Raw genomic sequence first — 24,411 nt, forward strand, 5'->3', positions numbered from 1 at the left:
AATTCATTTTGAAAAGAATCTTTTATTTTGATTTTGAATGGAAATTATCTAAAGTGCCCATCTGATAGAATATCTATTCAAAGTATCAACTGCTAATATTTTTTGATAGAAAGAATAAGTATACATACGTCATGTCAATGTATAGCTGATGTAACCCTTGCATTTTGATCAATAACAAATTAATGTGGAAGATAAGAAGAAAAATTGTGCTTGTTTGAATCCATGAACTATGTGATACCATTATGGGCCAGCCCTAATCTGCTGACACGGACTCAAACTAATTAAACATTGTCAATAAAGACTAGATTCCAAACTCTCTGAGGACATAATTATTTGACACAGAGGTACCCACAGTAGATAGTCTCACTAGTTTTAGACTCTGCATTATGCACTATGCAAATTACAAAAAACAAACAAAGGGGTCTTGCAGCCTGCAGACTAGGCCCACCCATTAAACATGATGCATGGTCTTTTTACAAAAAAAAATGTATAACCACAAAATTAAATAAGAACGTCTAGACGTACATGTAGCATTTATTCAAAGAAATATTTGGGAGCGGTGGGGCAGAAATACTTTTTGTGTGTTTGTGAGAGTGGGTGTTTGGTTTGTTATTAGTTTAAGATCTTTCTTGATGGTACAAGCACTCAAGCAGGGTGAAAGGATAGTTCACATAAAGTCGAACACTTTTTTAAAATGTGTTTTATAAAATGACCCAATCAGATATTGCTTCAACTCTAAACAAAATGTTAACATCCAACTTCTAATATTTATTGTTTAAAAGTTTAAGTGCTGTTAACAGGTACATGTACACCAGAGGAAATGGTATTTCTCCCTGCATAAATAGTTATACTAAAGAATAAGAATATCCACTTTCAATCATTTGGTTCTTTACTTTTCCCCTAGCATAGGGTCCTTTATTCTCGATCAGAGCCAGGTATATCCATAAATAGTATGCATATAACTAAACAAATATAATGTACTTGGGCACATAACGTGATAAAACATTAAGTAAACAACAACCGTATACGGGTGTAAAAAATTTCAACCATTATGCTACATAATCACATAAGTAAATTTGCAAATCATGCAAATAATGGACCCCACTCTAGTCAAGTAAAAATTTTCATACAATTATTTCTAGATTTTATGATTTAGCTAGATAAGCTTTTACTTACAATATAGGCCACATACTGAACTGGGATTTGATCGAGTAGGTGCACTAAAGGGGCTAAAGTACCTACAAAATAGAGGGGTACAGTTTGCCCCTCAAACAGGGGGGGGGGGGGGTGAGTAAACAGGCCCACTGTCCTTGAATTCATGTCTGATATAGCTCTTTAAATTTACTTATCCCAGAATGCTTCCCACTCTAACATCTACTTTGGGCAAGTTGATTTTATTTTAAACATTTTTTCTTTTCTACTTTATAGTACAAGTCTCTATCAAATGAGAAATTTAAAAGAATGAATGTCACTGTATTACCCCCCCTATATAATAGTTAAATTATTCAAACCTTTATAACAAAAACTTTAGTGATTCACTTGAAACCAAAGAATGTTTGGATAAGATAATGTAACTATATCCAAAAGTGCTTAATAAAGATCATAATCAATTTGTTCACTCATTCATTTTGAATAACACATTGCACACATAAATCTTAATCTACACGAGCCATAAATGCTTCAAATTTAACCTAAATGAAGTATACTACATTGTATGTATAGAACAGTCATTGTCATTCCTTGCAATTGGATACATATCTTCATACAGAAACAAAATGGAAATAGAGAGGAATTAGGCAGAGGAACAAAAAAAATGTAAAGATTTGGCTGTATCGTCAAATGGCTACCGACGTCTTGTCCTATGTATCTGAAATGTCCAATGCTACATGAAACAAAAGAATACACATAAAACATCCCACCGCTGCCACCAATAGTATACCCATTTTTTGTCTCACCTGAACAGGGATCAGCAGAGACCTAGTAATTACTTCTCCTTTCAGACTGTTGGTCAGTCCGTCTGTTACAGTTACAAAAATGTTAAAGGTTTTGTTCAACTTGCTCTCATTTTTTTCTTAATGTGTGTTCATGAGAATAATGGGGTCAAAAGATCAAATGACAGGAGGCCATGTACATAATTTTTCTTAAAGTGTTTGTTTATCTTGCTCTCATTTGTTTTTCTTTATTTCTGCATCAATGTGTTCACTCTTGATACAAATGATCCTTGGGTAAGGCCACATGATGATGGGATCAAAGGTTATCTAGGGGTCAAAACATATTGCATATTTTACTGATTGCAAACCAACATGTTAGATATACAGCTTTTTATGCGAGACATTGAAAATGACTTTTATGAGGCAGTTCCTTTCATTTGTACCTCTTGTCATCGACTCTAAATATCTGAACTGCAAATGTTATTTCTTTAACATCCCATACTTTATCAATTTGTGAATGTCATGTCATTGTTGATAGTTGAGAAAGATATAGCATTACCAACTTCCATCTATATAAAGATGGTATGGACTGAGAGAGTTGGGGGTTATTGTACACTAGAAATCATTCTCAATGAAATTTTGAATTGAACCCAGTGGCAATATACAGAGGCTAATTTGCTGATGGGCTATTTCTTGACCTTTTGTAGGCAAATTGTGTTTTTAGCTGATATTCTTCATGTCGCCCTACCAAAGACATGGACATGTAATATCTGACTCGACTGATATAATTATACTATGATAAACATCGGTCTATAATGACAATATCCTTATAAATAATGCTGTCTTTCCTGAATGGTCTACTTCCCTTAACATGTATTTTAGGATCACTATCGTATAATCTATCACAAAAGACATTAAAGGTAAAATACGGTAGTTCCAGCAAACAATTATTTCATTAAAAAGTCTTTAAAATCAAGGTTAATTGCCACAATATTATCATAGATTTAGATCTGGTACATTGAAATGAACTTATCTTTGTGAATTGTAGCAAAAAACCCATAATTCTGATGATCACTGACACAAAAAGCCATATGTGGGACAGTGTATTAATATTACTTGGAAAAATACCAGACATTTTATGGAATTCTGTGCTCATTTTGTGTTAATTTCTCAGCAATGACACATTTCTTCAAAGAGTCATTTGGCACATATTTTTCATTAATACATACAAACACTTGGGTGGTAATTTCATTGGATTCTGTTCAAACTCATTTTGAGATCGTTACCACAACTGGTAATTTTCTTTAATTGTAAAATCACCATATGCACCTCCCCTTGGTGTGAACAACTATCTTAATCGCTAGAGGTTATTCATTTGTCTCGCAATCTACTATGGTCAACAAGGAAATTCGTGAGCACTCTCGCAAAAAGTGTTCACTAGCTTACAAGTTCACGAGCTTTCGAGTGCCTCTGCAACTCTTTATCAAGTGACCATAGTAGATTGCGAGACAGATGAATACCCTCTAGCGATTATTTCAGTCCAAAATAATGAACCTATTTAGTATTAACAACTATCTTGTTTCATAGTTAAAAATGATAAATAAATGAAATGAAAATGAAAATTTACTACATAATTACCTGTTTTATCAACCATATGAACCATCGGTGTCTATATAAATGGTCATCTGTCTAAAAAGGCTGCATGTTTGTTTCACTTAAATATCGCTTTGTCTTCGGCACGTGTTAAAGGGACCTGCTCATAAAGACCAGCTACTATGTAGATCATTTCCTTTGACTCATAAGAGTCTACATAGACCAATCTTCTTGTCTTCCTTCAGTGGTCTTACAATAAAAATGTTTCAGTTTTTATCTCAATGTATAGAGAGGTTTCACTGAATATTCATGAAATTAGATAAAATAATGAAAACAGGGTGGCAGCGGTGGGATTCTCTATATTGATAAAGTACAAACATTAACATATCAGGGATGAGACACCCATCTTTACAGAATCCAGAGAATTTCTACCCGATTTGACTGATCAACTCAGGAACAGTATCTCTGTTCTCATAAGTAGCTGTTTCTAGAAGACCACGCTGCTACAGTCATTAAAGTTAGTAGCTCTTATAGGAACTCATCCACTGATCTCAAGAAAACTACCAACTGCGGGTGAAGGCTAGGCCCTATGGCCTGGAGGTATAAAAACACTGCTGCAGTCATCATAGACTGGAGGAACTCATCCATTGACCTCAAGACACACTACCTCCTCTAGGTCCAGTGTTCCATCGCTGTTGTCATTGTCCACTAGTCTCCTAAAGATGTCAGGTGTTCCCTTCTTGTTCCTCCATAATTCCTGTTCAGTGAGGAGCACAGGATCTGGCCTAACACTGCAACTTCCAGATCACTTGTAGTGCATAATCCAATCAGGAGAGGGTTGGCCATACAGCGGCCTGATCATCCTTCACGGTCACACGTATTCTGTCGCTCTCCACATTAAAACCCTCTACCTGATAACTTCACAGTATCCTGTCAAAACCTGATCATCTCTATCACAGCATGAGCAGTCAAATAATCTCTGAAAGAGCTTATCCATCTACGGCAGGATTCTACCCGATTTCAATGTTTGGATACAGTCTGGGCTCCAATCTGTGTTGTCATAACTCGATAGTGGGTTTAGCTTTAAACTTCTTTGAAGCTCTCATGCTACTCCTCTGGCAGAAGTGCTGGCCGTAGATGGTGATGGCGTACTGATCAACGGTGAACATAAACCAGCATTGGTTCTTTAGGATGGCTGCAAAAGAGAACATGATAAGGCTAGATTAAAAAACTTTTCAACATTAGTGACATGATGGTCAACAGCAAATACAACCTATTATTGGTTCTTTGGAATAGTTGCACATGAGGACATAATATTAACAAAGTTAGAAAATTATATATTAGGATTGAACAATTTTCATTACAATCTAAAGTAGGATATACATTAATAATAATAGAGGATATTTATTAAGCGCATAATAATAGTTCTCTATTAGGGTGTTATTTATTCATTACTTAGGGATATTAACAGGAATTTGACAAGTGTGTGATTGCTTAAATTTTCCTGTTTGAGACATTCTGAATTACTAAGGGAACAAAGAGAATTATCTCCAATCTGATATGCATACATGTGCCAAGTATAAAGTTGATCCCTATAACAGTTCTCCATTCATAGTGAGAACATGAATATTGATAACAAGTTCTGAAATATTTTGCCTTGATATTCCCCATAACTAAACAGATAATTGTTCCTCCTATTTAAGCATACTTGGCCCAAGTTTAAGGTTGATCCATAAAGTGCTTTGCAAGTTGTCACAGAATCGAAAATGACGTGGAAGCACGGACAGATTTATAACTTAAATAAAAATACAATGTCTCTGAGTCTGAACACCATCTTCGAGGGTGGAGGTATAGAAATTGTGATAATATTTACAGGAATACTTACTTTTCAATTTGTTCTCTTTGGTAATAACCTTGAAAGTATTTCTGGTTTCGTGAATGAGGATTCCTGATATACCGACATAGGCTGGACACTTTGAATGAGTGACTGTTTGGATATAAAGATAGGTTGTTATAATAAACTAAGGTACTGCCTCTTGTATAAAGACACAACAAAAACATTTGAATAAAATGGTGACATTAAAACAAACTACACAGAGACTTATAAAAAAAAAATCTACCTTAGAAATTAATTTGTATAATCGTCACTATTAATAAAACAATCACCTAATTAAATTGAAGCAATTTATTCACACTAGATAGATTATGTCAAATAAGGGTTATAACAAAAAATGTAGAGTATTGCTTTCCTTAATGTTAATTGGTTATAACTATCTAAAATACTGACATTGGCATTAACACTTGTGTGTGATGGAGGCAAAAATATAACATCTTGCAAAAGAACCACAGTGCTGTGGTGGGAATCACACTTGCAACATTTTTATTTAAAGCGACCTTCCATCGAAAAATCATGGGAAAATCAAGGCCAAGACAGAAATGTAAGCAAAATTCAAAATGAAAACCTTAAGATACATACTGACACATACAGGAAAGAAAATGATAAATTGGCAATATAACATATTGGGTAATCAACTGAAAAATTTGAATGCTTTCTTACCAGTCAATATACATCCATAGAGCTCACATTTCAGTAGTCTTGATTCCAGCATGTTTTTATTCCTGTAGAGAGAAGAAATGGTTTAATAATTCTTATTACAGTGTGAAACAAATTTTCAGGTGAGGTGATAAATTTTTCTCATCATTAATAATCATGCGATTTATAACTTTTGCCAAAACCTCATTGAGAATACAATTAACACAGTCACACTTTTTTAAAATGTATTTGTATAAGACATTCAGCTTTCCATGAAATAACCTTTAATAAGATTATAAAAAAATCATGAATTATTTTGTAAATGGTGAATAGCATTGTATTTACATGAGAGAGATCTTTGTCATTTGATTGGTTGATATCGATCATTCAGCCCATTTTACAATGACCTCCTTACTCGTGCAATTTTTTAATCCATACAATTTTGTCCATTGCATGCTCGCTAAGACACAGATAAAACACTTGTGTTTGAAGCCTGTAGGGTGGACACCACCAATGCAAGTGCATTCTCTCGTTTCCAAATGTTGAATGACAAAATTCTATTTGTATGTGTCATATAAAATGAATAATTATTATTTTTTCATTCGTGCAATGGACAGAATTCGGTGAGAGATATCTATTGTACTCATAAACATTCATTATTTGTATACTGTAGAACCTAAGATGAGGACTGCCAGCACATAGTGATACTATCTCTCGTTTGAAATAAATTGTATTCAGTCTAATTACTTCATTTCCTTTAACTCATATTCAAATGCTAAGAAAATGGTGAAGACCCTCTCCCCCTCCAAAAATGTCCAGAGCCCCATAGCATAAAAGTTATTATATCCCTTACTTAAGATTGTTGTATTGAGAGTGAATACAAGGAGAAAAAGAATAGTTTTACTACGAAAAACGTTTGCCATGAAATAGTTCATTTGCCTTGCTGACGTCACGCATAGTCCATTTTTTCCCTAGGGAAAAAGTGAACTATACGTTTTTTGACCCCACCCCCTACTCGATTCGCGAGCTGTGCGGCGCGATGCGAGCAGAGCGCGTGCTGCTCAGCCCAACGGTACTCTCTACTGCATGCCACGGGGAACTTTCGGCGAGCTGCACTAACCAGGTGTGCTCGCTGAACAGACAATCAATACGACAAGGCTTATTGTTTTCTCATCTTCTCAACGATTGTTCCATCATCGACTTATTAAAAATCGTTTTGCTGTAAAAGTCGGGTATCAACGAAGAATATCGTATGAAGAATATATATGAGTGGAAGGGATATAAAACAAATATACAATGACCCATTCTCGGAACTGGCTAAAACTATTTGCACTCAGGAACATCACATAGTACTATTCTCCCTCGGGCCGATGGCCCTCGGGAGAATAGTACTATATGATGTTCCTTCGATGCGAATAGTTTTAGCCAGATCCTCGAGTGTCATTGTATATTTGTATACTATTATGGTAACTTTGCCATCAAATGGTAACTACCATGGTAATGCTGATCGTGATGAACAGCCAATCAAAGTCAAAGATTCCATGCAGGTTACCATTGCATGGCAAAGTTACGATAATGGTAACTTTTATGCAACGGGGGCCCAGGTCTCCACAACACAAAAGCGAGCGTCTTTGCAATGAATCGCAAACATGAAAGAACAATTACGATTGGTTCCTGGTCATTATTTTCAACAAAATATATTTGTAAAAATGATTTTGACTGGTCCTTGCCATTCTTCTATTGCATTGCAAACTATCGTTTTACGTTGCACTGGTGCGATTTGTTTGCATAAATCTACTAAAAATAAATATTTTATCATAAAGCCTACACAGACCCTGCCTTTAGGCATTTTCCCTCCATGCTGTGTGCTTTTGGGGAAAATATAATCCCTAGGGAAAAATATAACCCTGTTGGCAGGGCCCTGGGAATGTTTTTTTTTTACTGGGGGTGCTGATGTAAATTTGATAAGCAAAAAAGGTTTTCACTACAAAATGGAGATCAAATTGGTCCCAATATATGTTTTGAAAAGCAAAAAAAAAAAAAAAAAAAAAGTTTTCACTAAAAAAAGGAGGTAATTTTGGATATGTATTTTTAGACATCTTCTAGATTACCTGGGGTGTTGCCTATGGTGAGCAATACACGCAGCACCCCTAGGGCCATGTCTGTTGGGGAAGTGAATTGTAGGCAATATGTGTATAGAATATTGATCTTCTGAATAACTCACTTCATGTCTGGGTTATGGGCTAACACTGCTTCTCTCATGTAATCTAACCAGAGTTGATGAAGAGGCTCAAACAGCTCATATCTACAGGAAAAAAATAACAATATCACATATTAATCTCTCAATGGTAATAAATAAAAAAAAATTCAAAAAAATCACAGGAATTTGATCAAGTGACCTACGACTTGTGCAAGATGAGCAATGATACTGGATTACCCCTATGTCCACATTTCATTAACTATATGTAACTTTCAAAGTTATGAAGGCAGTTCGACCTTGGTCATGTGACGTGAAACTTACACAGGATGTTCAGTGATACTTGCTTACCCTTATGTCCAATTTTTATGAACTAGCTACATAAAAATTAAAAGTTTTGATGGAAATTCAACAAATACCCCCAACTAAATGACCTTTGACCTTGGTCATGTGACCTGAAACCAAGGCAGGATGTTCAGTAATACTTGATTACCCTTATATGTACAAGTTTCATGAATGAGGTACATATACTTAGTTTCTAAGTTATGATGTCATTTCAAAAACTTAACCTTAGGTTATATCTCGGTCACATTTGCTCTACGGCGGCCGTATGGCGAGTCGAAAACAGCCATTTTATTCATTTTTATTCCAACTTCACTATTATGTAGCTGGTACATAACATTTTAAAACGGCCGTTTTCGACTTGCCGTACGGCCGCCGTAGAGCAAATGTGACTGAGATATTAAGATTTGTTGTTGACGATGCCGTCGCCGCCGTGGGAAAAGAGGCGCTTATCGTCTCGCTCTGCTATGCAGGTGAGACAAAAATCGCTCCCCCCTCCACCATTTCCCACATATGATTGATACACAACCCCATATGACGATATGCGAATGGTTACCTACCCAAAGCTGTTGGGTGCCATTCTCGAGCGTTTCATTACGCACTATATTGACTGGCCAGTCTTCCCTTTGCAGTACTTATTTATTTCTTAAATGACCCCCCCCCCAAAAAAAAAAAAAACACTAAATAAAAAAATTATCTTCACCTTTGTTGGTCTTCTGGTATATCAAATAGCTTCAGTTTTTGTTTCTCTCTGTAACTGAGTCTTTTCTTTCCTCTCCCCTGTGGAACACCCCCTCCTCCTTTCCTTTTCTTCTTCTTCTTCCTCTTGATGCTGTCCATAATCACATCCTTGTGGGTCAAGATTTTCTGCACCTCTGCGCTTCGTTTGTCGGGGGTGTGTCGTTTCATGAAGCTTGTGATGTACTTCTGGGGGTTGCTGGTTGTCTAAAATTGCAGTGGAGGGGGGGGGGGGGGTTAACATGAGATATCAATAAATTTAGAATATGTATATTACCTACTTGCCAAGTAATTTTGAAGTGCATTTAACGTACTTTAAATGTATTGTTCTAAGGAGTTACGATTTTGTTACTCTGCCTTGTTAACACTTTAACACCTGTCTCAAGCCTCAAGTGGTAAAGGATCTTACAAAAGCAGTGGTTGTATAATCTTTAGGGGAGCAAAGATGAAAATGAAAAATGAATTAATCCGCAACTTCTGTGTTTGATGCCTACTGTATACGGTTCCATGACATTTGCTCTGGCGACAATTGTTCCGCTGTGAATCCCACATACAAAGGGAATGACCAACTTCAACCCTGGATTAACACTACACCCTACCCTAAGCCTAACCCTAAACCCAATATGCAACCCTAGATCTTAGGCGAAATAAAGCCCAGAGCAATTGTCGGAGGAGCAAATGTCGATTCACCACTGTGTACATGCCAAGCAATATCAAATTGAACATTTTATACATGTACTTGAAACGCATGGTTATACAGATTAATGAATTTGTTATTCTGCAGAAAGCCAGCCTAAAGCTTTGAAAGGGTTTATGATGGGAATTAAGAAGCATCATCCAGCATTAAATCTGACGAAGGATTATTAAATATTACAAACCAAAAGAGAGAGAAAGGTCCAAGTGAACAACACCAGAAACATACCATTCTTCCTTCTTCTTCTTTTATCTTTTCTTAGAACACAACACACCTATATTTAGAGACGGTGATTTTCCGTTTAAAAAAATGGTCTTTTCCGTTTCTGAAAACCTGTAATTCCGTTTTAACTTGATCTAAAAAGGGAAATTCTGTTTTGTCACTGAAAATGTACACAGTAAAAACCTGAATTCCGTTTTGCAAAGGTGAATTCCATGAATTTTTACATGAAGAGCAAACGGAATTTCAGTTTTATTTACCGGTAAAACGGAAAATCACTGTCCCTATATATTTTGGGGCTTTGCCTTTGAGACACATTATACATGCAAGCATTGCACCTGAACCAGAAAAAGTGAACCTTTCTCATGTTTCTCTGCACTGCAAAAACTCTGGTGTTGATTTAACACCAGCCCGGAATCTATATATGTCCACACCAGAGAAGTATTGAAACAACACCAGTTTGGAATCAAACCAACATTGCTGTTTTAATACTAATTGGTGTTGTATAAACACCTATCTGGTGTTAGACCAAAACGAAACTGGTGCTGTTTAACACTTCTCTGGTGTGAACATATATAGATTCCGGGCTGGTGTTAAATCAACACCAGAGTTTTTGCAGTGTGGTCAAGAGTGTACAAGTACAAGTCGAATGGCTCCCCATCTAAGCCTATGTTGGAAAACATCTTGTTCTTCTGGAAACCTGACAGATTTTTTGTTACCTGCAGCAATGTTTTATCCTCCTTGACATCTGATGGAAGGCTCTTGTAGAGCCACATTGATGTGGTATCCTCTCCTTTTCCATCTTGACTTTCCTCTGCAGCCATATTGGATCTTGCAGTATGCAGTACCACCAACCTGAATCCTAATGTCCTGAATCAAACACCTAAAAGTAAAGTTGAAGTAAATATTAAGTCATTATAAATACTCGAAGGTGAAGAGGGGGGGGGGGGGAGATAACAAGTCTTTTTTTGCTGGCCTTTTCTGAAAATTCAAAGCTTTCCTGCACTAAAACTGGAAATTTTGATCTTCAGCCATTTGTTTGCCCGTTGTTAGGGTTGGCTAAAGGTCTAGCTGAGCTTACTAGAAGCATATGGACAGGAGACATTTAAATTTGGTCAATTGAATGAATCAATGGATTATGAAGTATTAACTATTCATTAACAAAGTACTGAACACTTCTAATGAAACACATCAATAGTAATGCCCATTAATCTCTCAACATAAGTTAACCCTCCAAAATGGGGTAAAATGGGGTCGCAATAGCACTCTAAATAAAAGGGGAAATAATAAATTATGCACTTCAATAATATGGATGAAGGTCTATCGTGACACAGAATCCTGACGTCGAGGCACAAACTGGACCCTCTAAAAAGGGAAAGTTGCGTTCGTTCTCGGTATTTGTATTTACAAAGGCTCGTTTAATGATCCCTAGCATCTGGTTAGCCTTCTGTACCATTGCTGCAATGTGCTTGTGGAAAGTCAGATTATTATCAACAATGACACCGAGATCTTTTTCAGAGTCCACATTCTCAAGATGTCTGTTTTCCATCACTTAGGTGTGTTGAGGATTATTGTCACCAAGACGTAGGGTCTTGCATTTTTGAGAGTTTAAAGGAAGTTGCCAAAGTGAAGACCAAGTAGAAATGTTATCTAAATCCTCTTGTAATTCCTAGCAATAATTTTGGCAGTTGATGGATGTATAAACTTTAGCATCATCTGCATACATCTGAGTTCGACAAGAACTAATGTCAGGCAAGTCATTCACAAACATAACAAAAAGAGTCAGACCGAGTACGCTGCCTTGCGGAATTCCGCTGATGACAGTAGACCAGTCTGAATAACATCCATCAATTGAAACTCTCTGAACTCTATGCGTTAAAAAATCTTGAATCCAAGAAAGAAGAGGGCCATCAATACAATATGAAGCAATCTTATTCAATAGTCTAACATGAGGCACAGAGTCAAAAGCTTTTCTGAAGTCGAAATACACTACATCAACTGAATCTCCATTGTCCAAATACTTACCAGTAGTCCAATCCTTGAGCTGTGTTAACAGTAACCCAGGGAGCGCAGGCCCGCAAAGCAGGCCGGCGCCCAGGAGCTCACCGTGTATTTACCCATACTCACGGAACAAGGGTAGATTATGGTCAAAATACCTAGCAAGATAAATTGTGAAAACAGAAATTATGCTCTTACCACGATTATATGGATGAAGGTCTACCGAGTGGTTGAATCCTGACATCGAGGCACAGACTGGAACCTCAAAAAACCGAAAAGTTCTCTCCTTCTACCCCAGTCTCGATCGGCCATTTTGTTAAAAATGGCCGATCGAGACTGGGGTAGGAGAGAAATTTTAGGGCATTTCATGTGACGGCCTCAAAATGCAGCCTTTCTCATCAAAATCCCTGAATCGTGTGCAAAGTGAATGAGTGCACAGACATGGGGTACCATTTTTTTTTCAATCTGTAAATGACTGCCCGAGGTTTTTTCAAGAAAATCCTATATTTTCTTTCATTTTTCAATGAAAAATTTGGTAGGTACACTTACTCATAAGAATATAACAAGGTATTTAAGGAACATTACTGAAAGATTTTGTGAAATAAAATTAAAAAGAAATTCATGTTAAATCTTAACTCAAATTGTTAGGTGCGCAGACTTGTACTTGGGGCCCACCATTAATTAGACCAAAACTAAAAGCTTCGGTCTCTGTTTGTTATGTTGGTTGTTCAGCTGAACTCCGTTAGCCGTTGGCTTCACTCACCAAAGTATGAGAAATTTAAAAAATAAAAACATGTTAAAAAACTCCTCGAAACAGACGGCTGCCAGCTGTCTAACCATTAATAAGCCATTATAAATGATTTTTACTCTCATTCTCAAGAAGCCTTCTGCGAGTCCTGGCTAGTTACACCAGGCAACACAGAATGATTTCAACATTGCCAATGGCAATGGCAATCATGCCAATGGCAATGATGAGTGAGTGAGAGTAGTTGGCAGCCATTAAATGATCTACAAATTTGACTTTATACCTCAGGCTCACCTTTTTTATAACACAGCTACAGTTGAGTTTACAGCTACACAGTCGACTGGGAAATTCAGCAGACTCAATTTCCGCACTTGCAGTCACTGCACTCGTACTCTGCTCTGCATGCAATGCCAATGCACACGTGTCTTGCGTAATCATTCAAAATGGCAGCGACCGTGAGACTTGTTTTGATGTGCAGGAGAGTGATCTTGTTTTCTCGTTTTAATGTGAAGTCCTTGAGACAGCTGTCAACGTCGGCGATTTCTCATAAACCCGAGAAGAATGCATCTTTCGACAAAGCACTTTTAGAAGTTCTCGTGTGCCCAATCTCCAAGCAACCATTGAGGTAAGTACCAGCAAAAATTCCTGTTGTGGTTCAGGAACCAGCAGCAGACACCGCCGTAGATTCCGGTTGCGGCGCGGGTATACTAAGACGGACCTCGACTGGCCGCCGAGCTTCGCTGGCGCGACCGGGGGGGGGGGGGGGGGGGGGGGTAGCCTGGAGGCGTCTGGGGAGTAAAAGTCATATACTCTACGTATGGTTCGGGGAGTAACCATACGTAGAGTATATGACTTTTACTCCCCAGACGCCTCCAGGCTAGGGGGGGGGGGGGCCGCTGGTTAATGTTTGGCTAGCCTAGAAGAAATTTGGGAGTGGGTGTGGCACCTTCATGATAATCCAGCGTTTTTGGAAAGGGGACTGAATTATTTGCAGAAAAATTGTACTCAAATCAAATATTAGTGATCGCTAACTTCACCCAACAACATATCACACCAGTCGATCAAGTGGGTTTAACCCTAAGGCTAAGAAGACTGGGGGAGGGGGCTGATTCAGCCCCCCCTCAACATTTTTCGTGATAAATCCGCCACGCGAAATGTTTTGACCGTGTCGCTCACTGACTTTTTACATTCAAGTCTGGCGCAACTTTTGAGACCAAATTTGCGACCCCTGGGTATGCGGTTCCGAAATCACGCAACATATTGTAAGTGCATGCAGACCCAAAATTGCACAAAAACGTGAATTTGTGTACAAATCCAATGCAAATAGTGTTTTTAGCCAAAATTCATAAATGTATCATTAATTTTCCTTTTACTGATTGAAATCAATTCATTCCATCTTATTTATGGTCAAAATAAAGTCCCCGAAAATTTCCATTGAAAAAACAATAAAAAACAGAAAGTCGAAAAACAAAGAAATACATAAGAAATTTAGAAAACAATAAAATACATAAGAAAATAAACGTGATTTTGAATTTTTTTTAGCACATTTGATCAGATTTATATAAGGTGTCGGTGTATCAAAAAATAGCATTTTAGGGGCATTATTTAGTTAATTAGAGCAAACTTTTGATTTTATGCATAAATTAGCATAATTAATTAGCAATGAGATTTAATTCGATATTATAGTTTTGTAGACAATGCCATGGGTAATGTGCGTGCCAATTTTCGTCGCGATCGCGCAATCAACAGCCAAGATCATAAGGGGGGGGGGGCTGATTCTTAGGCATCGAAATAGCCCAGTCCATTTAGAGTTAACCAGGCATGATCTGTAGAATTAGAACGTGTGCTGATGGATTGAAAGTACTCTTTGCTCCTGTGTGACTGTGTCTTGGCTGGCATTGGGAGCATAAAAACCTCTCAGCTTCCCTTTTGCGCAAAAGTTACTATCAAGATTGACAGCTGGCTGCCGTCTGTTTCGAGTTTTCAAAAATTCTTATTTTTTAAAATATTCTTGTACACAGACGGCTTGTGATCGTGCAGCCGCCATTAGGGGGTTACCAATGCAAAATCCCCCGATGGGGCTCATCGATTTTTGTCTTTATTTCATTAAAATATATAACAAGAACTGGACCAAAATGAAGATTATTATTCAGTTTTGCCTTGAAATGCACCAAAACGGGAAAAAGTAAAGTCAAAAGGAAAAAAGAACAGTGACTTGTTACGACTGTCATGCAACTCCCACTTCCGTTTTATCCGAACTTGATACATAAATATATATGGCCATTGAGTCCCTGTACAGATCGAGTTAAAACTACAGTCTCTGTAATTGGTGAGTGGAGCCAACGAAGTTCAACAGAACAATTCAGAGACCGAAGCTTTTGGTCTACTATCAAGGTACCTTTATTATAGCCACATAACAGCCAATCAAAAGAAAGGATTTCAGAAAAGTTACCATTGAATGGCATGAGATACTGTGGGAGTTACTTTTATGCAAAGGGCTTGAATGATGTAGCATTTTAATTTTTATGACATCCAGATAATTTTGTTCTTTTCTTATAATTTTCTGTTGTAGGTACGATGCTGAGAGCAATGAACTCATTAGCGATGCCATTAATGTAGCATACCCAATCAGGGATGGTATCCCTAATCTGGTCCCTACTGATGGAAGGATATTGAAAGATAACACAGAGAAAGGATCACAGTCTGATGATGGCACTCCCGTATGAAAGAATAAATAAGAATGATATCCCTAATCTGGTCCCTACAGATGGAAGGATATTGAAAGATAACACAGAGAAAGGATCACTGTCTGGAGATTGGACTCCAGTATGAGAGAATCAATTAAGAATGGTATCCCTAATCTGGTCCCTACAGATGGAAGGATATTGAAAGATATCACAGAGAAAGGATCACTGTCTGGAGATTGGACTCCCGTTTGAGAGAATCAATTAAAGAGTTGTATCCCTAATCTGGTCCTTTCAGATGGATGTTGAAAGATAACACAGAGAAAGGATCACTGTCTGGAGATTGGACTCCAAAATGACACAACCTTTGAACATATTCCTGAAGCAAAATAGCCTCGCATTTTCATAACAAAGGAAGACTAAAATACTGGTACTGATACACTGAATGAATACGAGGAATTTTCATTTGGGATGAAAAGGGGATTTGACTTGCTGTCTTGTATGATAGATCAAAATACATGGATACTCTATTCTCAGTGTTACGGTAGTCAATTTGTCATTTAACATAGATATTAAAGGTAAAATAAAAATAATTTGTAATGTTAATGCAATAAAACTGTTTAACAAGGGTATATTGTGACAGAAGTGAGGATGTCTATCATAGTGATGAAATTGAAGAACTTTGTAAGGAGTCGAGGATATGATAGAACATCATCTCCATGTAACTCTATCAACAGAAATGTGTCATCAATTGCTCAAGTATCATCTTTCTGCGAAAAGGTTAACTCAATTCAGATGAAGAAAATTTGGGTGTTTCTCAAATGCAAATGCAAATTAAAAAAAACTGTGTAGATGTATTTATACCTCCCAGTCGGATACTAGGTCAAACAAAACAAAGGTATACAAATTCACAACATATTTTTTTTTCCATCTGTATTTATTTAAAAATTGACAATCTCAGACGTAGAGATACATTTTGCTGTACCAATGTATTTACAAATGTACAAACAGAGCAAGTCATAAACATAAATGACAAAAAATATATTTTCTCACACAATTCACTATGCTTCATCATTTTCAATGAGACAGACATGATAAAATTTGAAATCAAAGCCTGCAACAATGTTACATGCAGCCTTTAAATTGACACATAATGATGGGACATATTATGTTCACAAAACTATTTCAACTTTGATCAATTAAAATGTGAAGGCTCCCCTTTTGTACTCATGAAAAATATGGGGGCATCGTGGTCTAGTGGTTATACTCTATAATCTTCCAATCAGAGGGACGTGGGTTTGAATCCCAGCCAAGGTGTGTGTTTAACCTTCAGCAAGAAATTTACCCACATTGTGCTGCACTCAATCCAGGTGAGGTGAATGGGTACCCAGCCGGATAAATTCCTTAATGCACTGAGCACTGGAAGGCTGCTTGAGCTACAGCCAGGGTAATAATTATATTAAATAATGCGCCTCAGAAAGATAGTTGGCGCTATATAAATGCCTATGATTATTATTTATAAAACATTATATATTGGATCATATCATCAATTCGCTGCGATAAAACATAATGCTGACAATATATCAGAGGGCTCTACAAGTACATTATAATCCCAGTCAACAAGATTTATTTGGCATTGTCTGTCTTGAATGTATACATATTCTCCACATGGCCCCGGGAAGCGGGGTTACTCGAGCAACCCCAAGATTTTTCTGGGGGTGCTGCGAATATTATACACCATAGGCAGCACCTCCTTGAAATCAGGTCGATATGCTACAATATAGGAATTTGACCAAAATAACCCTTATTCTGGGGTGAAAACCTTGTTTTGCTTGTCAAATTGTTAAAAGAAAAAAAACAGCACTCCCTTTTCAAAAATCGTTCCCTGGCCCCTGATTCTACTCTTCCTGGAGAGTATTTTGAGTCTGGAATACTATGCATAACCTTTTAAGATTTAAAAGATTACACTCAGTTAATTAGCATTAAAAAAAGTCAGATCAGATCAGTTTGTGCAAAGCATGTGTTAATGATGTATGGTAGTCCAGATAGTTCAGTCGGTACATAAAGTTAACTTATGTTAATAACCCATTGAACTGGGCTAACAAGTTAATGAGCCAGATCTTTCTTGTGAGGCAATAATCCTTATTGACAAGCCCTTTGGATAGGCCTTCAAGCAGTTCACTGCTCTTACATACAATGAATTATTTTTCCTCAGTAATTGCGAAAAAATCCAACATGTATGATTATAATTGGTCTTGATTCATGGAAATATTGATTACCAATTACCTGTTCCTTTAAAAAAAAATGTTTAAAAGTGAGAGAAAAGTGATGCAATTATTCACAAGCTTATGTTGCATAAATTTATGGTAACTTTGCTATCAGTGTAATTACCATGGTAACATGTCTTAGCCAATCAAAATCAAAGTTTATATTTAATTTCCTATAATGGCCAAGTAATATATGATTTTTGCTATACCATGTAAATAAACAAATATTAAGATGAGGAATCATGTGACAGTTGTCCCAAATAAAAAAAACCTTAAAGCAAGAAATTTTGTTTTATTGTGTACTAATTATGTGAGGACCAATACAACAATAAAACTTCTATTTTCTTCAGTTATTTCAAAGGTTATCATTAAAACAAAAATGTAAGCTGTGCTTTCATGGGCATGCACATTTTTTTCTAAAAGGATGCCAATGTTGATGATGTAAAAAAAAAATCTTTTATTTCAGGAGAACTCTGAAGTTCAAAAGTGTGATCGATTGTTCATGGGAGGTAGGAAACTTTAGAAGCAGATTTTCATTCAAACTTAAAAAAAAAAATCCTGCCAAATAAAAAATGAATAATTGGCAACACCATGAGACCCTGACCATGATTGACCCAATGTTAAGAGCATAGAATATAAAGGTACAATTCTATCCTGTTTTGACAGTAGGGAGTTTTTGCAACACTACGCAGACACTTTCTGGAACATTGAGAATCTATTGTCAAAAGCCCTTCATGACAAAGCACCCTTTGTCGAAAATTGGTAAATCAAAAAGCAGTGTCGTCCATGACTCTGGAGATGCAACATATTTGCAATTTTTTGTATGATCTGAATCTTAGGCCGATCTGCTGTCCCGATTCACCGTTTTTCGACAAAGACCTCTAAGCTGTTCATTGTTGTTAGACTTGCATTTTCAAAGGAATTGGTGCATTGTAGAATTTGTTCCTGTTGCAACTGCGAAAAAATCCCAACTTACATCCTTGTAAAACATTTGTACACTTGTGAAAACACACCCTTAGCCTCAGGTTGTGATGGTCTTCAAGGCACTGTGGCCATAATGCCTCGCTTCTATTCAACGAAGAATCATGTCCAAATATTCAAATATTATCTTGTAGCTTCTATTCATGTCTTGCAGTCCCAACCAATCACTGGATCCAATTAATGGATCGTAATTTTTTTTCTGCTCACGAGGCTTCTGATAGTCCTGGCAAAGGGGGTGGTTTTATTCACAGTTTCTAGAAGTGCATCGTCAGGTTCTCGACCAGCATCAAGTCACTTATAATCTGAAGAAAAAAAATAAAAATAAAATAGCATTAAATTGATTGTTAGTTTCAGCACAGCGGAAACTTAATTGAACCTGTGTGGTGTTTCATTAAGGTGCTCATACAAGGTTATGCACAACTTTACTCCAGACTGGAACATGTTCTTCAGTACTTATTCAGTTACACAGGGATATATCATTTAGCACAAGGAAGGGTCACCAGTTGTGCGTGAAGTCATTTGTAACTTTATGAAACTGCCCACTGTATACATACAAACAAATTATGCAAGAAAAGGAAACAGAAAATCGTGATAATGCCTTTTGTGTGTGTATGACCTAGCAATTTTCAGAATTATGTCATACTAATTAACCTCGAAAAGCCGGAATACCGGTTTCACCATGAATGCACATATACCCGGAGAGCCGGAATACCGGCTTCAAGTTGTGTGATTTGAATAGCAAGGGTTTTAAATATCAGGTGACCTGTAAAATGACGTCATTCTAGAGATATTCAGTTGATAGCTTCATTTTTTTTTTTTTGTCAACGATTGGCTTTCATTTATAAGGTTTTAGCATAAGAAATGACCAAAATATATGACCCTACCAAGGAGGCTCGTGCGATAATACTCGGTGAGTCGTATACGGACTATGCATAAGCTATTATTGAATTTCAAAACTCTTTGAAACTACAATGCTGCCTGCATGGGATTAATAACCTACTGGCAAACTTCACATTTTACTTATATCATATTAATATCTTGCAAACTTTCGATCAAACGATCTGCTAGTTGACTAATAGGATACAAACTGTTATCATCAGGGCCCCGTCTTTCAAAGAGTTACGATTGATTGGATCAATCGTAACTTTATGGAAATCCATTAGTGTCATAATTTTATCTACAGGAAATTTGCACAATGTCCTTTGTAAACAAAGAGAAGCACAGTGAAATTTCAAGAAAACAATGAATGCATGAATATACATCAAAGCTAGAATATATTTTGAATATGCATAATATGTTGACGTTGCCAACCGTCCATAGTTGCGATTGATTGGATCAATCGCAACTCTTTACTTCACTCACCTGATCTACGTTTGTTCCTATCTTCTTTGCAAACTCGTTTTTCTCAACGACGCTGAGATGACAGAACTTCAAGAGAAGATCTCCATCCAGGATGTTACGATGAGGGTTGTTAAGGCTACGCAAATGAGACCTGACGTGTCTGCAATAAAGATGGTGGTGAATGAATTCAATGGGAACCATGGTTATAAATTAAAAGTATTCTTAAAGGTCAAGTCCACCCCGGAGCAATGTTGATTTGAATAAATAGAGAAAAATCAAACTAGCATAACGCTTAAACTTTCATCAAAATCGGATGTAAAATAAGAAAGTTATGACATTTAAAGTTTTGCTTATTTTTCACAAAACTCAGTGTCATGCAAATGAGTCAGTCGATGATGTCCATCACTCACTATTTCTTTTGTTTTTTATTGTTTGAATTATACTATATTTCATTTACTGGGATTTGACAATAAGGACCAAGTTGACTGAACCATATAGTATTAAACAATGCTAATTCCACATGTTCAGAGAGGAATTAATCGTTGTTTCACTTGACAATGAGGACAACGTTAGAATATTTCATATTTCATAAAAATACAAAAGAAATGGTGAGTGGATGACGTCATCAGTTTCCTCATTTGCATACCGACCAGGATGTGCATATAACGTTTTGTGAAATTAAGCAAAACTTTAAAATGTCATAACCTTCTTATTTTTCATCCGATTTTGCTGAAATTGTCAGTGTTATGCTTGTTGGATTTTTCTCTTTTTATTCAAATCAGCTTTTTGTTGGGGGTGGACTTGTCCTTTAAGAACAATTCCCTTATGTGAATGTATCACAGTATGTACATAACTTGCCATGAAGGCTAGATAAGGTTATTTTAACCCTAATTCTCCCGGGGGGGGGGGGGGGGGGGGGCCATAATGACCCCCCCAAACAATTTTCGCGATATATCCGCTGCGCAAAATTTTTTGACCTCGCCGCTCACTGACTTTTTACCTTCAAGTCTCGTGCAAATTTTGAGACCAAATTTGTGATGCCCGGGTACGCGGTTACGACATTACGCAACATTATGTAAGTGCACGTCAGACCCAAAATTGCTCATAAACGTGATTTCATGTACAAATCCAATGCAAATTGTGTATTTAGCAAAAATTCATAAAATGTATCATTATTTCTACTTTTACTGATTAAACTTAATTAATTTTGCCTTGTTTATGATCAGAATTAAGTCTGGAACGATTTCCATCAAAAAACAATAATAAAACAAAAAGTAAAAAAACAAAGAAATACATAAGAAATTTAAAAAACAATAAAATACATAAGAAATCGGTCTTGGTACCAGAATTTTTTTCATTCACAATTGTTGGGAATGCTATAAAGAATATTTTCACCAAAAATAGCATTCTAGGAGCTTTATTTAGTGAATCAGAGCAAAAAGTATGATTTCATGAATAAATTAGCATAATTAGTTCATATAAAATAAAAATATATGAATTCAGTGAAATCTACCAATGCAACTGCGTAGATTACGTCATTCTCTACCATCATGCAAATTTACGTTGTGATCGCACAATCCGCGGCTGAGATCTTAAGGGGGGCCATAATGCCCCCCCCCCCGGAATGACAAGAATCAAAATACCCCGGGAGATTTAGGGTTAAGGGTGTTATACCTTGATACTAAGACAATTAGAATACAAAGAGTACATTCACACAAGCACAGCAGTGAAAAATTCATCCAAATCAGAAAAACAGCAAACTTACAGCATTTTCAAGTAAGCATTGTTCTAAAATCAAAGAGATTTGTCAAAATGAGCATGGTGGTAATCTTGAATACAAGTCCACTTTACCAAATACATTTAATTGTATGAAATAAAATACATTACAATTTTTTTTTTAATTACATTCCACAAATTTCTCTATATCGGAGGGTGGTTTTCCGATAATTAAACCAAGTTTTAACCTTGGTCTAAACTACAATGTTAGACCATACTTTTAAGGAATGCTGGGTTTCATAATACATGTTCCATATTCATGGCAAAGATAATCTATCAAATAATTAATCTTATTTTCATATTTTCCTATTCTTCTCATTTGACAACACAATTAATTTTTTAAAACTTTTTGCTGCAAGATTAGAATAATCTTTTCCTTAAGGAAACAGTTGACAACTGGCAATCTATAAAAGTATGTTCCAAGTTAATCCAAGTTTAAGTAAACCATGGCTATCAGGATATCACCCAGTATGGTGTACCCCTTTAATTGGGCTTAGCCTCCAAATAACAAAAAAGATAGAAATTCCTTACCTGTAAGCCTTGGGATTAAGCCCTCCAACGTGAGGGAGACTGTTCGTGAGGACATTCTGCAACATGAGTAATCTCCTGTACGTCTTTTCAACCATGGGCAGTAGGAGTCCTAAACTACCATCAAGCGAGGCTGTCCGGTCGTATAAGGGAGAAATGGAGAATATAAACAATCAACTAAATCACATACAACACATTCCTTCTCAATTCGGTGGATTCACAATATGGTGCGCCACCTATCAGTTGCAGCGAACAGACCACTTGTCTAACTTCACGGTCGACATTGCGCGCAGACTGCGCAAAGTGCTGGTGTACTGTAATGTGTCTATGATGCTAAAAAATGAACACCATAGGACTATGGCAGGAAAAATGGTCTTAATTTCACACAGGAATATGCGGGCAAATTTCTCTCCAACCTCTTGGACCCCCGGTAAACCGCATCTCCGGTCGAGCCGTGTCGGCCAGCGCTGAATTATCACATGCATGCATGCACTTTAGAACTAGTGCTTGCAACAGATGTTGGCTTTTTCCCATGTGGCATTGCGAATTTCGGCCTGTCTGATGCAACCGATAGATGGCTATCCGTTTTGTGAATCCACCGAATTACATTCATGTCTCCTCGTGCAGCACACTGCAGAAGTTTCTGTCCTAGTAATGAACTTAATACCAACATTCACTTGGTCTTAAAGTAGTTGGTCTACGAGAAGTTGGTTTAGGCCTCCTTCTCATATAATCTAATACCACATGGGCTAAACTCAGTTGGTCTAATATAAATTTTCCTATTTTTCAATGATCAACTCATCTCGTACCCACTTGGCAAAATTTTCACTTCTTCTATTCATCATTTCTTACTTTGTCAAACTAAAATTTGGTCCATGAACAGTTCACCTTGTCATATAGACTTAGTGGTGTAAGACCAGGAGGATATCAGAAGAGATAGGTATACCTGGTAGTCTAAATGGGAATAAGAAGATCTGGTAAATAGACTGTGGCAAGTGGACCAAACGGGCAGAAGATAAAATGGTTGCAGAAAAATTGGCAATTTAACCTGGATACATGAATTTCTTCATACAGTGTATGCAAAATGAATGAAATAAAGTAGAATAAATGATGCACAGCCATATAAATCAATGTTTATCTCTTTCTCCAATTTAAAGATGCACTTTATATTAACCTGGCTTTAGTCCCAGCTACTGTAACCAGTGTTTGGTGCATTCACCAAGAATAATATAACTTTCCTGTATAAAATGCATTTCACATCAACTCTAATTACTCAAAAGAACATTTCCATATTATTATCTGTGCTGCACTCCACCAAGGTGAGGTGAACGGGTACCCGGTAGGAAGAAATTCCTTGAACGCTCGAGCGCCCGATCAATGTAGCCGTGCTAAAGCCGGGGTAATAATAACATTATCACGTTAAGCAAGGCCCACTGGGAGAACAGTTTTCAGAACTGAAGTGGCTACCCTGGGTTAAATATGATGTTATTATTATTATTACTTTTATCATCTTGACTATATTTTGAGCAGCCATAGAACAATGTATATTAAAGGAAGAAATTCCTAAAATTTACAAGAGCTATATACTCGCACCCCTGCCCAACTGTTATATTACAAGGACCTATGACCTTACCAAAGAAGACAACTTGTCTCCTGACCACTGGACCTGATAGGATCTGCTCCGTGGAGGGATCGGTCAGTCTGCATCGGACCCTGACGAAGGTATTGACCGCTGAGCCGATGTTGATATCGCCCCTTCTCAGGAGGTAGGCGCCACCCACACTCTCAGGGGCTTCAGGATGGTAATGAAAAATGAGCAGGTTCTTGTCCGTATCAGATACTGA

General features: G+C 37.0%; 3 protein-coding genes across 10 annotated transcripts in view; 1 reads left to right on the plus strand and 2 right to left on the minus strand.

Annotated features, from left to right (window-relative positions):
• Positions 1 to 880: 880 nt before the first annotated feature.
• Positions 881 to 13,698, minus strand: LOC129281230 (ribonuclease P protein subunit p29-like). 5 transcript variants are annotated; one of them, XR_010296464.1, is made up of 9 exons: positions 13,285 to 13,698; positions 12,273 to 12,403; positions 10,967 to 11,130; positions 9,300 to 9,541; positions 8,282 to 8,362; positions 6,082 to 6,143; positions 5,410 to 5,511; positions 3,672 to 4,719; positions 881 to 3,318 (listed from the first exon to the last, which is right to left on the minus strand). XR_010296464.1 is itself a non-coding variant. In XM_064113088.1 (8 exons), the coding sequence occupies exons 3-8, from the start codon at positions 11,069 to 11,071 to the stop codon at positions 4,583 to 4,585; spliced, it is 729 nt and encodes a 242-aa protein (XP_063969158.1). In that variant the 5' UTR covers positions 11,072 to 11,130; positions 12,273 to 12,403; positions 13,285 to 13,698; the 3' UTR covers positions 881 to 4,582. The 5 variants fall into 5 exon arrangements, 3 of the variants coding, with proteins under 3 accessions (XP_063969158.1, XP_063969159.1, XP_063969160.1); XR_010296463.1 differs by lacking the exon at positions 12,273 to 12,403 and having other exon boundaries at positions 13,285 to 13,694; XM_064113088.1 differs by having other exon boundaries at positions 881 to 4,719.
• Positions 13,117 to 18,226, plus strand: LOC129281816 (UPF0434 protein NGR_c31900-like). The gene is made up of 2 exons (XM_054917734.2): positions 13,117 to 13,615; positions 15,563 to 18,226. The coding sequence occupies exons 1-2, from the start codon at positions 13,434 to 13,436 to the stop codon at positions 15,714 to 15,716; spliced, it is 336 nt and encodes a 111-aa protein (XP_054773709.2). The 5' UTR covers positions 13,117 to 13,433; the 3' UTR covers positions 15,717 to 18,226.
• The window catches only part of LOC129281287 (cleavage and polyadenylation specificity factor subunit 1-like), a 64,453-nt gene continuing 56,643 nt past the window's right edge, over positions 16,602 to 24,411 (minus strand). For all 4 annotated transcript variants that reach the window (XM_064113083.1, XM_064113085.1, XM_064113084.1 and 1 more), the window contains 4 exons: positions 24,201 to 24,407; positions 22,571 to 22,700; positions 20,285 to 20,423; positions 16,602 to 19,224 (listed from right to left, as the gene is read on the minus strand). In XM_064113083.1, coding sequence (XP_063969153.1) covers positions 19,177 to 19,224; positions 20,285 to 20,423; positions 22,571 to 22,700; positions 24,201 to 24,407 — 524 coding nt within the window. In that variant the 3' untranslated portion in view covers positions 16,602 to 19,176. The remainder of the gene's footprint in view (positions 19,225 to 20,284; positions 20,424 to 22,570; positions 22,701 to 24,200; positions 24,408 to 24,411) is intronic.

Source organism: Lytechinus pictus, chromosome 18 (genome assembly GCF_037042905.1).
Source record: "Lytechinus pictus isolate F3 Inbred chromosome 18, Lp3.0, whole genome shotgun sequence".
Classification (NCBI taxonomy): domain Eukaryota; kingdom Metazoa; phylum Echinodermata; class Echinoidea; order Temnopleuroida; family Toxopneustidae; genus Lytechinus; species Lytechinus pictus.